The sequence below is a fragment of the Epinephelus fuscoguttatus genome, linkage group LG10 (assembly GCF_011397635.1).
Source record: "Epinephelus fuscoguttatus linkage group LG10, E.fuscoguttatus.final_Chr_v1".
Lineage (NCBI taxonomy): Eukaryota > Metazoa > Chordata > Actinopteri > Perciformes > Serranidae > Epinephelus > Epinephelus fuscoguttatus.
This window is the reverse complement of record NC_064761.1, coordinates 33,999,878-34,014,272: the sequence shown is the minus strand read 5'-3', so window position 1 is coordinate 34,014,272 and position 14,395 is coordinate 33,999,878. Positions and strand designations below refer to the sequence as shown.

The following is a 14,395-nucleotide window of genomic DNA, read 5'->3' as shown; positions in this document are numbered from 1 at the left end:
GAGATTAGGATCGTGAATGTGACACAACATGCCCAAGTGCGTGTACATGTGTACGTACAGTATATACATCGTATACAGTACGTGTGTTAATCTGTGCGCCTGCAAAGTGCTGTTGAGTCTTTGTGGTTAGCCAGAGTGGTTAGTGAATGAGTTCTGTGTTTTTGTCTTCCAGTAAGTCTTGTTTTCATTTTGATGCTCTGCATAAAAGTTCACATACCTTCAATCCACAAATGACCCGACCAAAGCCTAGACAGGTGTGCACATGTCACTGTGGCGAAGTGAACAACTCTCCTTCCAACCACAATGAGTAAGTTTCAGATTCAACTTCTTTTAAAGCACAGTACCGGTGGTTTTCTTGGTGCCTATAGCATGCTGATCAGGTTATAGCTTCTTCTTCTTCCCATCACGTCAGGTGGTACGTGCACTGTCAGCATATTTGGGGCTATCACAGTTTATTTTACTGAAGATAAAGGACAGCACTGCCTGCCATTATTTTTTGTACAGACTTATGTAGATTGCTTAATACAATGAAGCCTCAATTGGGTTTGGTCAAAGTTTCCAATGTTTATCTTAATTCAACTGTGTCCAAGATGAGGGTTTTGATAATGCTTTATTTAAAAGGGACTTTAGTTTCCCAGTAACTCCCAAGAAAGGATTTAATGTGCAACTGTTATTTTTGGGGAAGTTTCCTGGGAAGGACAGTGCAATTAGGCACTCACGTATCAAACGATTAATTACTGTAAACTGTACATGTTTAATATAAAGTGATTGTCTAGATCTATTTAGATTGATGTCACTTAAGTTAATGAACATGACCTAATTACTTACTGTGTGATATGCAACTTAATTCAAAACATTAAGATAAATTTGATGCCTCCTAAAGAAAAAATATAGCTTTCATAGGAGGTTGCTGTTGTGACCTAACTGGGGCATTTTCTGGTGCCACTAAAGCAAAATTAAATTATTCAAATCAAATAAATGGTATTAAAAATGTGAAACGTCCGCTTTATCCACATCACTGTACTGTGCCTGGCTGTGTATTGTATTTCAGTTATCAGCTCATGATATATTGTAATTAACTGATAATCTAAGAAGGATATCAAGTCTCACACTGGAGTCTATTAATTCTTATATAAACAAACATTTGGCTCTTGTTTTCAAGTTACCAGCAATCTAGAAACAGATATCCTGTCCTCATGCTCCAACAGTGTGCCTCCTCACAATATGAGGATATTCCAACAGAGCTCTGGTGAACTGCATAAACAAACTATAACGCTGCGGGAAGCCGAGCAAACCAAAAGAGAATCCACTAATGACTCTACAGCTGTAACTCAAACAAGACAATGGAGAAGATAAACATGGTAGTCACCTGACAAACTTAACTATCACATCAACAATTCCATAAAGTCAACCCCCCCCCCCCCCGAATGTCCTCTGTACTGTCACGGTTTATGTGCAAAGACAACAAGAAATCCTGGTTTCTGGTTGTGGATGGAAAGAGGGAGAAATGCATGTCATGGTGAAGGGGGGTGGGGGTGGGGGGCAGATGAAAAAGGGGGCTGAGTGTGAGGTGGCGGCTTAGTCATGATGACCCCGTGACTTACATTTTCTCTGCATGCCTCACATGGCAGGGAGTGTCCACAACTAGAAAGAACAGCTGAGAAAGCACAACACAAGCACAAAACGTCTCTCTCTCACTCAGGCACCATAGCATTCCACGTCTCCACTGCCGGGAAACCAAACTTGCTGCTCATGATGGAGGAGCTCATTTGAACTAAACCACATAAAAATGACAACTAAAGCCGTACATTTCTAAATACGTTGGCAGATGAGTAGATCCAGCATGTATCACATAATCATGAGCCCTCATAATTACTTGTAAGGAGGAAATCTATAGCCAGTCCGACGGGTTAAAACAGGCAGATGGAAAACTAGGGAAACCCCACGTGAATCACAAAATCTAAGCCAGTGCTTCATGCATGTGAGGAGGATGACACATCACTTTCTTGTACGTAAAAGCCTTCACATGCAGCCTTTGTTCTTGAAATCCCCCAAATTTAAAGTACACAACCAAACATTTTAATATAACTTCAAACACTCTTCATTTTTTTTTCTCCCATAGAACCACCGCGCTCATCACACCTGGACTCAAACATGAAGTGAAACTTTGTAGTTCTTGTACACAACCAAACATTTTAATATAACTTCAAACACTCTTCATTTTTTTTTCTCCCATAGAACCACCGCGCTCATCACACCTGGACTCAAACATGAAGTGAAACTTTGTAGTTCTTGCATCTATTTATGCTTCTCTTCAAACTGTTTCAAATTGTCAACAACAGTATATATTACGAAAGATTTTTGGGAATTAGACCTCTACTTGGGGGGGGGGGGGGGGGGTTAAAGAAGTGAAACCAAATCTGCATAGACAAACAACACAGCCTTAAAATGGACATCAAACACTCGCAGACCACTACTACTAGATTGAAATAACACATAACACTGTTCTTCTTTAACTGAAATGACCCTTGATGCAAACATTAGTTAAGACTCCTATCCAGAACTTGCAAGTGTTCCTGTGCCAAACACATTATAACCTGCACCTATAAGGACCCTACTAAATCTGACTTGCTTAACATTCAGTTGAATTAACTGTAAATTATATAAGCTTTTATCAAACCCTCACGCTGTAAGACTCTGTAGCCTCCAGAAAGACAAAAAACTCAAACTGAGCTCCTGCACACAGCAGTTTAAGAAAAACACATCCCTCAATGCCAGATGGCTCATTTATACTATTTTGTGGTTTGTCAAACAAATGGAATTGCCTTCTGTGTTACAATGAATTAAATGTAAAATGTATAAACTTTAATTCATTGCATTGCTGTGTTTTGAATGGTGAGAGTGAGAGCATAGAAAAGGCGAGAATGGCTGCCAGAGAGAGTCCTGAAAGCAAAGCAACTGTACACGATGACCCAGAAGAACTCATACCAAAAAGAGCAGTGTTTCCCCTATATGCAACTAGCAGCGGCGCTCCGCCGTTTACAATTCTCCTCTGCCCTCTGTATCGTGCACGGCAGAGTTTCGCCCCGATGCACACACACCCACCCACACACACACACACACACACACACACACAAAGCAGGTGAGCACACTAGAGCACGGCTCGGACCGCATTTTCCTGACCGAAGACAACTCGTCCCGAGTCCGAGACAGTTACGCCCAGGCTCCACCGGGCACGTCAGTGGCGCGAGTCCCATAGCAGTTCGCCCCCTGTTAATCAATTACAGCTGCTCCACTGGCAACGGGAGCAGCGCAACAACCCCCGTCTGTCGCGCAACAACTCTCTATTTTACGCGGCTCTTCTATTTTTGTCGCGCTACGCTTCCCTACGCGACCCTCCAGCAGATAAAAACTACATGAAATAGTGTGCTAAACGTGCACAGTGTGTTTTTAAATGAATAAACCATTATCAGAGGTGATATGTGATGATTTATTTTCATGCATTTACCCATGTTTATCCGTGACATTGTGTAAATGTCCGTGGTGGACATTTGAAAGCGAGTAGATGACAAACAGTACAGTAAACTTGTAGATAACTCAAATATATGTAATAAATTAGGTGGAAAATGCTTTAACATTTCATGCAGCCTACGTGCAGCCTCTCGGCTCAGCAAACGGTAAACAACCCCGCTGGCTTCTCTACGTGTCGCTTCAGTACGCAGTCAGTGGAGCCCAAATGAATGGAGCGGAGCCTGTGTTGTGTTCAGGCGTTGTCAGGTAAATAACAAATTCCGGCACTTGAATAGGCCATAGCACAACACAGCAGCATGTCAAGTTGGCCGAACCTGAGCAAAATACCATGAAATACCGTGAAACCGATATGATTTTTTTCTTAAAACCATGATATGAAAATTCTGTCATACCGCCCAGCCCTACATTCACTCATTTATTTACAGCAGTTTGGGGTACAGCATCTTGCTCAAGGCCACAACTGCTGATCTTCCTATTAGTAGACAACTCAGTCTACCTCTTGAGCCACATCTGCCATTCTGTAAAGGTACGATTGCCAAATGAGGGGACAGAGTTGCCTTGCCTTTCAGCCAGCAGCGGTGATAGTAACATGGCCAAATCAATGTCTGAGTAAAAGGGACAGCTGGCAGGATGGGACAGGTGTCATGTTTTCACAATGTCTTGTGTTTGACACCCACTGACAGTAGATTTAAAAAGCAGATAGCAGCAGTTAGCAGCTAACTCAAAGAGAAGAACAGCAATGTAACGTGTCTGCAAATCAGGGAGACAATGAGGCCCGGGAACTCCAAACAGAGGACAAGATCAGCCACAATAAAACAGGGACTGTAAATGACTGTTATTGCTGTCATGCCCTTGTTGAACTTGAGGGAGTGCTGCGTGACAGGTATGCTAAACATCTCACTAGAGGCCAACGCTATTGTGTTTTATGTCACGCCTTTTTTTGTGTCTGCTATCTAATATCAAACAGAGGGGCAGAATTATACCTAGGGGTGGGAATCAGTGAAGGACCCACAATACGATATTATCACATGATACAATACTACTACAATTTTAAATGTTTTGATATGCTGAGTATAAAATATATTGCGATATATTGCACACAATATTGCCACAAAAAATATTGTAAGATAAGATAAGATAAGATACACCTTTATTGATCCCATAATTGAGAAATTCCAGTGTTACAGCAGTCAAGGAAAGAGAGTCAGATTAAAGATTTAAAAATTAGACTTAAAAAACTTAAATAACTAGGCATACAAATAAATACAAAAATCCAAGAGTCGGCGATAAATAACAATAACAATAATAATAATAATGAAAATAATAGGAAGTGGATAATAATGAGCAGCAGTGAATGAAAATGAGCAGTGGATAAAGGGAGCACATCTAGTGCAAGAAATTGTAAAAAAAAAAAAAAATACTGATACTATCTATGCTGTATCGGTTTTTCCCCCACCACTAATTATGCCGGTGTTGTCAGGTTCTGTATAAATAAGCAAAGCCAGCATCCCGAAAGGTGTTTGTTGTGGCCCTATTGCTTGACCTCTGTGTGAGAAGGGCTTTCATTTTTGCTCCTCATTTGCTAGGTTTCATTATTAAACAATGTGCACAGTGATTTTATTTACAGAAAATAAAATATCCCCTGCTCTTTGAAGAATAAATTCATAAGGAGACATATAGAGACATAAAATTCAGGTCAACAGCAGTTTACACTGATACTCCAAGAACCTTTTGCATTATTCAGTGAAAAGCCTTAAAAAAACACATAATCAAGGTAAGAAATGTGTTTCCCTTGCCATTGCTGTCACACCTCAGCCCATTCTTTATTATTAAGTGCTTTGTCCTTATGTTGAACCAAGAGAATCCAGCTATACCCTCTCTACACTCAGACAGGCTAATCATAGAAGGGACACTGCAAGTCTGCTTGGTAACCCATGACTGCCCTTCTTTAAAACTCATCACCATAGCATATTTTAATATGGCTTCATAATGGCACTCATCAGCTCAACACAAATAGGCTTCAGATTAGAAACTCACTGGTCTGTGTCAGTACAATTGGCTCCTATTCATGTGATTCTAACTATAAGGATCTGGCTGGATGGACACACAAGTGCACAGAAACAGAAAATGCAAATGATGGACAGAAATCATCTGGAATGGTGAGGTAAATATACGAGTGAGTTGAAGCCTGCACCTTTACTTCACTGACCATGTCTAAGACGAACGCGTCCTGAAATGAACATCCGAGTCTTTGAGCTGTGTCCAACAAGGTTGGGGATAATCTCAAGGAAACTCAAATTATTAACTTTTCAGCAACACATCTCACATGTGGACACATGCCAAGCGAGACTGAAAATTACAAAGAGATTCTGGGTTTACCTAACAGTGATTTCTCAAGATGCGGTGTGGAAGTGTAGAAGAATGTTAAATTACAGTGTCTTATTAATGACATGCCTTGACAGGAATGGGGCAGGTACTGCTACAGTCGTCTAGACAACACTAGCCTTTAATCAGGCTGCACTATGGTAAATTGAGCAGAGCTGAATACACATGGAGCACAGGATGAAAAGAGTGGGTGGGAGGAACGGTCCGTCCCTCTGATAAGCAAGAAAGGGACAGATGGAGGAAAAGAATGGAAATGCACATAATACATGAAACAAACCTGGGAAAAGTCTCCATTTCTAGGGAGGTTGAGGCCATTAAAGTCCATGTCAGAGAATCCCGAGTATATGTCCATGTGCACATCCGGAGTGGTGGTGGTAGTGCTGCTGTTCAAGTGGTATTGCCTGGAGGGGAAAGAGGAGGTTTAGTTTGTTTAACAGCGACATCTCCAAGTAAAACTGACACACGCTGTTTTCTTCAACCTCATACAGTTACACAAATTTACACTTTACAGCTGCCAAGTACAACCAGGCCTTCAACTACTGTGCAATAAGCAGCTCTGGTGGAGGAATGAAAGGAGCACTGAAGAGTATCTTATGTGATCAAGTGTCACAGCCGGAACATTGGATGATGTTTTCTCAAGCTGGTTACCTAGTAATCTAATATTTAAATAAAGTGATCTAACACTATACTGCTGCATTACATCATGTTATCAGCAAGTTCAACACATCACAAGAGGGCAACAAGTGAAACACTTTCAGTTTTGTTTACTGACTACGGTCTGAAAATTTAATTAAAGAATGAACTGATGCCAGTGGAGTGAAGCAATACGCTTTTTCTAAATCAAACAGTCTGAGAATTCAGGTGTTCAAAGCCAATAGAGTAGCAACTTGACCTGTCAAAGATACAAGAGGGATAACAGAAACACATATATCAAGTCAGACAGGCAGAAAGAGTTAGAGGTTTAATGAGGTGAAAGAGAGAGAGGGTTAGAGCAAGATATCGACAGAAAGTCAAACATTAGAGAAAAAGAACAGCTCCTACCCGCTTTGAGGATCCAAACTCCAACTTTCATTAGTAACAACCATACTCCTTGAGCCTAGTGTTAATATCAGACACAGGTACAACCACCTTTTACTTCCATTATGAAATATTTTCAGTTTCTTGCTGAGTGCAAGTCATCATAACGCAACAACCGTCTCACAGAAGTGGACAGACACTCAAAACGAAAGCAAAACCAAAGCTTTGTTAAGGTGGAACTGCAACCGTGCCCTCCCACCTTCCTCCCATCCAATCATGTGCCAGGGCTTGGGCTCAGAGGGATTGAGCTCGGCCAAAGCTATTCACAGGATTTGGCTCTGGGTCCTCAACCACAGGCCAGAGATCAGTGAGACTGATTGATTTAAGTTCAAAACACACCAAGAGGATGAAAGAGAAGCCTTTAGCCAAGTGTATAGAATCAAGTCTATAAAAATGTGGTTGCTCTGGTTTATTTTGTTGAATTTCGCAAACAACATGCAGCAAAATTCAATATTTAACCATGTCCATGTTCAAATGTTACATTTTTGTTGAGTATCTGTTTTCAAAATTCAGCAACATTTTTTAAATAACCATAAATATCACTGGGTTGTGATGTACTTACTCCTGAAAAAATAAAGACTGATTACAAATGCATAGATGTTTATGAAAAAGAAATTAAAGGACAAGTGTGTGGGGTTTAGTGGCATCTAGTGGTGACGTTGCATACGACAAACTGAATACCCCTTCCCAACCCCTAGGATAACGTAGGCATGACTCGCCCTATTCTCCCTCTTATTGGTTAGTACTCATTGCCTACACTGGTTGGGTTGGTTAGGTTTAGGCAAGAGCAGTGGGATTCGTTAGGGTTAGGCAAGAATGTCTTTTCCGCTGTCACTTTTGGCCATGCTGAGTCAAGCCATGCCGCGCCTATTTGTGTTTCCATTATCAGTTAAAACGTGCTGAGCCATGTCGAGCTGCAACAGGTATGGACGTTCTCTGATGTCAAGCTGACCGCAGCCAACCCCCAATGACTTCCTTCTCCACATGAAACAAGCTGTGTGTGTTGAAAGACTCTACTCACCTTGGTCTGTGTTCACCTCTCAGTAGTTTTGTAGCTTCTGACTGAATCTCTGTGGTTTGGAGTAGGGCTGGGCGGTATGACCTAAAATTTATATCACGGTATAAATCGAATCCCTTCACGGTAACGGTATATATCGCGGTATAAATTTAGGTGTAAAAGTTATAATAGAAGTGTTTCTGAATGGGTTTTGTAGTCTCTTAGCAAAGCTAAATTGATTTAAAAAACCCAACAACAACAAAAGCAAAGATATAATGTATTTTTTAGAGCATTTATTGTGCAGAATGCAGATCTCAGAACTCAAAATTAAAACCCAGTACTCTATGGTGCAAAATGTCCCCTGGGATCTATATCAAAACGTGATTTCCTTCTTTTAGCAAAATCCTAAATGACTGAGTTGTGTTTTTTCCACCTGGACCTTTATGCTCTGCCATTTCTCCTCTAATCATCACACTGTAACCTGTGACAGGCTGCTATGATACCATAACTATCACACATTCACATATGGAGTTTTTTGTGGAGCCCCTAGTGTCACATAGGTTTACATTACCAAAGGTTTATGACAAACTCTCTTTCCGAAAACCAACTCCTGTGTGCGCACGGCGAGAGAGGAGAGGGAGAGACGCTGTGGTGCTGCCAGAGGAGACACTGAATGAGTTCCCTCTGAGAGGTAAGTCGCTAAAAGAGTCTGAGAAGTCCGGGGCTGTTCATAAGACATTAACTCACTCACTCACAAGTTCTCCAGCAACACATGTTGCACGTGCTACGCTAAATCACGGACGTGAACCAGCTCCTCTTGCTCCGCTGTCTCTGTGCTCGCAGCCATTTTCACACTGAGGCAGGTGCGATGACGTCATCGACGATAGGACGGTAGAGCTCAAATCTCTTCCGTGGGCCAAATTTATATCATTTCTACCGTCTACCGCATATACCGTGCAGCCCTAGTTTAGTTTGTCTCGTGTTTCCAATTTGTTCTTTAGATATCTGCTTTATTTTACTGTTTCATGTTCACTATCCTCCGAATTAGAGGTTGCACAAAGCTGCTGCTTGAAAACTCAAGATTTTCTTATTTTGCTGCTTCACAATAAAAGTTTTAACATAACAAAATAATGGGAGACTTTTATTGCTTAGAATCTATAGGAAATGAAATGTGTTTATCACTGCATTAGCAGAGCTTTGTTAGTGGCTTTCTTCGATAAAGGCAATTCCAATTATACCGCAGGGAGGAAAGTAGAAGCAGAAACAGCCACTGTGAGATGTTGATGAAGAGCTGCAGACAACAGGCTCTTACTGCACCTCTGCAAACCGCTCACCTCCTACAGGTAAACTTATTTAACCTGCCCTGCTGTGTGATGGAAACACACATGCAGCAAAAATAACGGGGGATCAGCCTGCTACTTTTAAACATCACTCAAGACAAGCCGTCATCAGTTTAAGACACATCTTTAAGCAGGTAGCCCTGTTGTAATGGAGACGCAAATCCCTGCTGCACTGGGCTGACAGCCCAAACCAAACCAAACCAAACCAAGCCAAGCTAAGCCAAGCCAAGCCAGGACATGACAGTCAAAAGGGGGTATAAGTGAGGCAGAGTAGGTTGGGTCATGCCTTTGTTATCCTAAATTTGCTTCCCCTCACTCCTCTGTTTCCAAGCATGTCGGAGAACCTTCAGTGGTCTTCACCTTAACACCCTAACTTTGGTTTGTCTGCTCTGGGCTACTACAGGAGCATGCTGGTGCAACATGTTGGTCTCCGTGGAAGAGGACCTGCTACCAATTCAGATATAAAAGGCCTATTCTGAGCTAACAAAACAAGGTTCTTGGTTTCAAGTGAGTACACACTAATGAAAACATAATCATGAATAATTCCATTTCTGTCAATGCATCCCCCTAAATCCAACACACTGGTCCTCAAGTGTGACAATAAAATTGGAAAAAGACAGTGTAACTATTGTAGTCATAACCAGTGGCAAAAATAATTAAAAAAAAAAAAGTAATGTGATTACAAAGTGCAGGTATAGAATCTGTTTCTCGGAAAGATCATAGCGCCGTGAATGATTATTGGTAACGATCATCCGCACTGGAAATCCCCTTCCTGGCCCTTCAGCCAACACTGATATGACAGTGATATTATTACAGCAGAAGTCTTGGCATGCCTGCATCAGCTGCTATCCAACAACACAAAGCTGATCAGGGGCTCTCAGCCAAAGGCGCTGAGTGACTTACTGTTTATGTACATGAAGCCTTCCCATACTACGCAGCCTGAGGCTGTGTACACATTATCCTTTGAACCTTGCTATTGTTTCGCAATCTCATATTTGAGACTAAATACATACCAGTCAGACATGTAACAATGTCAATTTACAAAGATAGTATTTTCTCACACTTAGTACTTTCACACTAGTATTTCCTGAGATACCTTGTTTGTTGAAAACTTTATAATAAGGGGACTTCTAGTGTTGGAACTACTGTGTTTCAAACATTATATTGTGGGTCAGTCATAAAGCTTCATGTTGCAGTTTATCGGGAGCTTGATCTTTAAACACACTCACCTAGCAACTAAATAACATCCTTTCAACACACTAATACCTCAACAGTAGCAGGACTTGCAATAACACAAAAACATAAAGCCCAAAATGACAATAACAAAATTATTATTTACAGCTTATATCAGCAGAGATAATGCATACATGCAGGACTTGAACAGGACACAGATTTACTTTAAGTCCTGTTAAGACAAAAACAGATATACCCTTTAAAAACTCCACCAAAAGACACAGCCTTTATGTATTGATGAAGGGACTAATGGCTAAAGAACTTGTAAGGGATTTTTTGTGGGTTAAGACAAAGTGAATATTGTCCCATTTCTGCACTACACAGCATGTTCCACTGCATTTCAGGTTATTTTATGCGTGTTTCAGGGTAGATTTTCAGTTTAGATTTGTATTTGAATGCAGTTTGAACAACCTTGAACTGTAAGTTAAACTCCAGCTTCTAAGAAATGTTTCTTCCTTTAGAAAGGAGCAACTCATTGCATTTTTATATAATATAAATATATGAACTACTAACTATTGTTGTTGTGTTCAAGTAAGCAGCAGGACTATGCAAATACAAATTCAAATGTATTACAAGACAAATGTTCTATGAAATTCCCTGTGATGAAATATAATCACATCAGAATGAGAGTCAACAGTTTCATGTTACTTCAATAGAAAAACATGTTCCTCAAAGACTTAACTGGATGCACTGACACCACACAGTACACACCAACACACTACAATAACCAACTGCTAAGATTCCTAGGAAGTTCTCTTCCTCAAGCCAACACAATCATGAAATCTCATGCTATCAGCAGATTGCAATAAGTGAACTTTGACTCACAGCGCTGGGAAACACTTCAGTATGACCACAGGCAGTATTACTGGTAAATAATGGAGAGGAAGCAGCCAGCAGGTCAGGCTAAATTTTGGAGTAAGGATATCGAAAAGTTCAGCTTGAATCACATTCTCAATGCATCAAAAAGAGAACGGTAAAAGACAGAAGCTCTTTTTTTCTGTAAATCTCTTTGACATGTAGTCTATAGTAAGATAATATGTTAATTGTCAACCAATATAATATAGTCCTATTTCAAAGAGTCACACTAAGCTTAAATACTGCACACACGAGCCTTCATGATTCATAACTTAAGAGTTGGTCATAGACAATCAGAAATAAACAAGACATAAAAATAGAAGCAGATTTGTGGTCTGTTTCTTATTCTTCTGCTGTAAACAAACACCCAGACTCGGCTGTGTGGGACAGACTTCACCATACTACCACAAACTGTTAACTGTTGTTTGCTGAAATGATTCAAAACAGCAGGCGTTTTTTTTCCCTCTTTAAAAAAAAAACTGAATATGAAAACAACCGGAAAACCCAAAATAATTTAGGTAGTTTTAACAAAGACTGCAGAGCTTTGTACTGCATTACACCGTACTTTGGTTTTGCATGTACAGTGTGGTCTGTAAGACATAGACGGTGACATATTTTCCATTGTGAATATGAGAGTAAGTTTCTGGCTTTCAGCTCTGAAGGTGTTTGAGGACGTTAACATCCACACCAGGAGACACCAGGACAAGGATCAGTAAGAGCAAACAGTCCTGAGGGAGTTATTAATGGAGAGAAATTTTAATTGATCTACAGTTTTTCATAACTGTGTCACTGCCTCAATCTCCTACGCACAACTGATGATTTATATTACAGTGGAAAATAATCTAGGTAATTAATCATAACCACCAAGTTTGATGTTCACACATGCACGGAAGTTTCTGTGGTTCTTCTGGTGCTGGTTCCACTAAAATGTAACCAGCAGATGTGCTGGGTGTGACTGTGGCTTGACAGTGGAACAGATAACTGCTGCCTTCAGATTGTTGGAAAGAGAGTCAGAGGGTAAAGGAAAGGCCATCAGCAGGAGATACTATTGCTGTTGTGGGTAACAGATGACAAATGATGGGCACAATCACTCATAAACCTTTTTGTCTCGCTGACATTTAAGGTTCACTATGAAGGGTTTGTCCTAAATAAAAAAATGTATAAACCAGTGGTTCCCAACTGGTCCTGCCATGGGTCCAGATTTCTCCTTAGTCATTAGTCGTTGTCTCTGTTAAGTAGCTGTCTGTTATTCCCTCACTCTACAGCAGAAAATGGCACCTCAAAATAAAAACTCTGTGCCGGAAATTCACAGTATTTAAAAATAAAGTGTGTTTTATACAAACTTGACATGTTTGTGTCACTTGTGGTGCGTTCAGACTGGACCTGTGATCAACTTTTGGACCATGACCCACCAGTTGGGAACCACTGGTGGAGACTCTTACAAACATATTCCCTCTCTAATCTCTCTGTAGTTTATTTATTTTATTTTATTTATTTTTACTGTGTTTGGGACATTTGTGGTTGCAGTGCACAGGTGAGGTCAGGATTTAAGTAAGATGCAGCAACCAGGTGCCAGACTGAAAGCAGCACGCATCAAAGAGTTAGCTACAAAAACTCCATGCACATGACACAACTACAGCGAACGAGAGTGTATCTGGGGTTTGCTTTCATTCTGGCTGGCAATATTGTTAACAAACAAGCAGCAACCTTCAAGGCTGGAAAATAAAGCCAACTAGGATGTGCCAGAAACTGCAGTTCCTTAAATGGCCACTTAAGGCTTGCTCCGGAGGGGGAGAGGCCACCTGAGTAAAGGCCTGAACATACTCGGGTGGAACGTACGTAGAACGGACTCTGCGGAGGTCTGTGCGGACTCAAAGCGGACGTCCGCAAGCCCTGTGCGCGCAAAGCTCAGATTTTACGACCACGTGGACTCCGCTCCGTGCACCAGTGACTGCTCGGCAAGTGTTTTTCACATTGCGGGGATTTTTCAAGGACATTTTTACAGGAAACTACAATGCAGAAGTGCGCTCGACTATGAAAGCCTGAATGACTGTGGACATTCCTGGCGGAGTCCACTCCGCTTATAGTACGCCCGAGTATGTTCGGGCCTTAAGAGGCTGTCTGCGAGGCGTCGCTGGAGTCTATCAAGTGTGCCTCAAATTGCATACTTCCGTTAGTACACTTCAATGGGCTCTTGCTTGGTGCGCTAATTTCAATAGGGCACGGCTTTTTTTTTTTTTAAACTGCCACTTTTTCTTCGTATTCTTTTTTAACAGTGAATTGCATACGGACAATGGAGCATTATCACCAACATATGACCACTATCTCTGCCCAAACATAAACTAAACTTAGACCACAACGTCAATGCTGATTAAAGTGTGCCGCTGGTGCTAGCAGCAAGTTAGCTAGCTAGCGAATACTAACATTCGCTAGCAAGCTAGCATTATTGTTTGCAGTACAAAATCATTACAGACCCAACAAACATTACTGACAGCTTCTGTTCGCCAACAGTATTAGTACTTAGTGCAAAAAACATTTATAACTAACATTTGTATAATGTGGCGGTGTTCACTGTAGCTAGCTCAGGGTCCTTGTTGTCCCCAGCCACCATGTCAGCTGTTGTGTCTTAGCGGAAGCTATGAAGGTGAGAAGTGTCCATCACTCCACACTCAACTTTTGGACCGTTCGAGAGCGCCAGTAGTACACAGCATTTTCCCGTACTATGCAGTGTGACTGCACTTACCGGACTTGTGTACTAAAAATATCAAGTGTTTAGAACAGAAGTATAAAAAAAGAAAAGAAGCCAGCACTCACAAATGTCCTTTTGGTAAATTTAATAAACCAACCCAAGTGGCATTTCGACAGAAAGTCAGAAGACTTTCTGTCAAAATGTCTGTGTTTCTGGTAACGCCACCCAAGTGGCGTCGACAGAAAGTCTTCTGCAGAAGACTTTCTGTCGAAACGTCTGTGTTTCTGG

The 14,395-nt window shown here is 41.1% G+C and overlaps 1 protein-coding gene across 3 annotated transcripts in view; it reads right to left on the bottom strand.

The window, feature by feature from the left end:
- Positions 1 to 14,395, bottom strand: part of si:ch73-63e15.2 (protein strawberry notch homolog 2) — a 79,138-nt gene that overhangs the window by 40,447 nt on the left and 24,296 nt on the right. For 2 of the 3 annotated variants that reach the window (XM_049589053.1, XM_049589054.1), the window contains exon 4: positions 6,194 to 6,317. In XM_049589053.1, the coding sequence (XP_049445010.1) occupies positions 6,194 to 6,317 (124 nt within the window). Of the gene's footprint in view, positions 1 to 6,193; positions 6,318 to 6,957; positions 7,117 to 14,395 lie in introns of those variants that run through there. The other variant, XM_049589056.1, reaches the window with a different exon arrangement.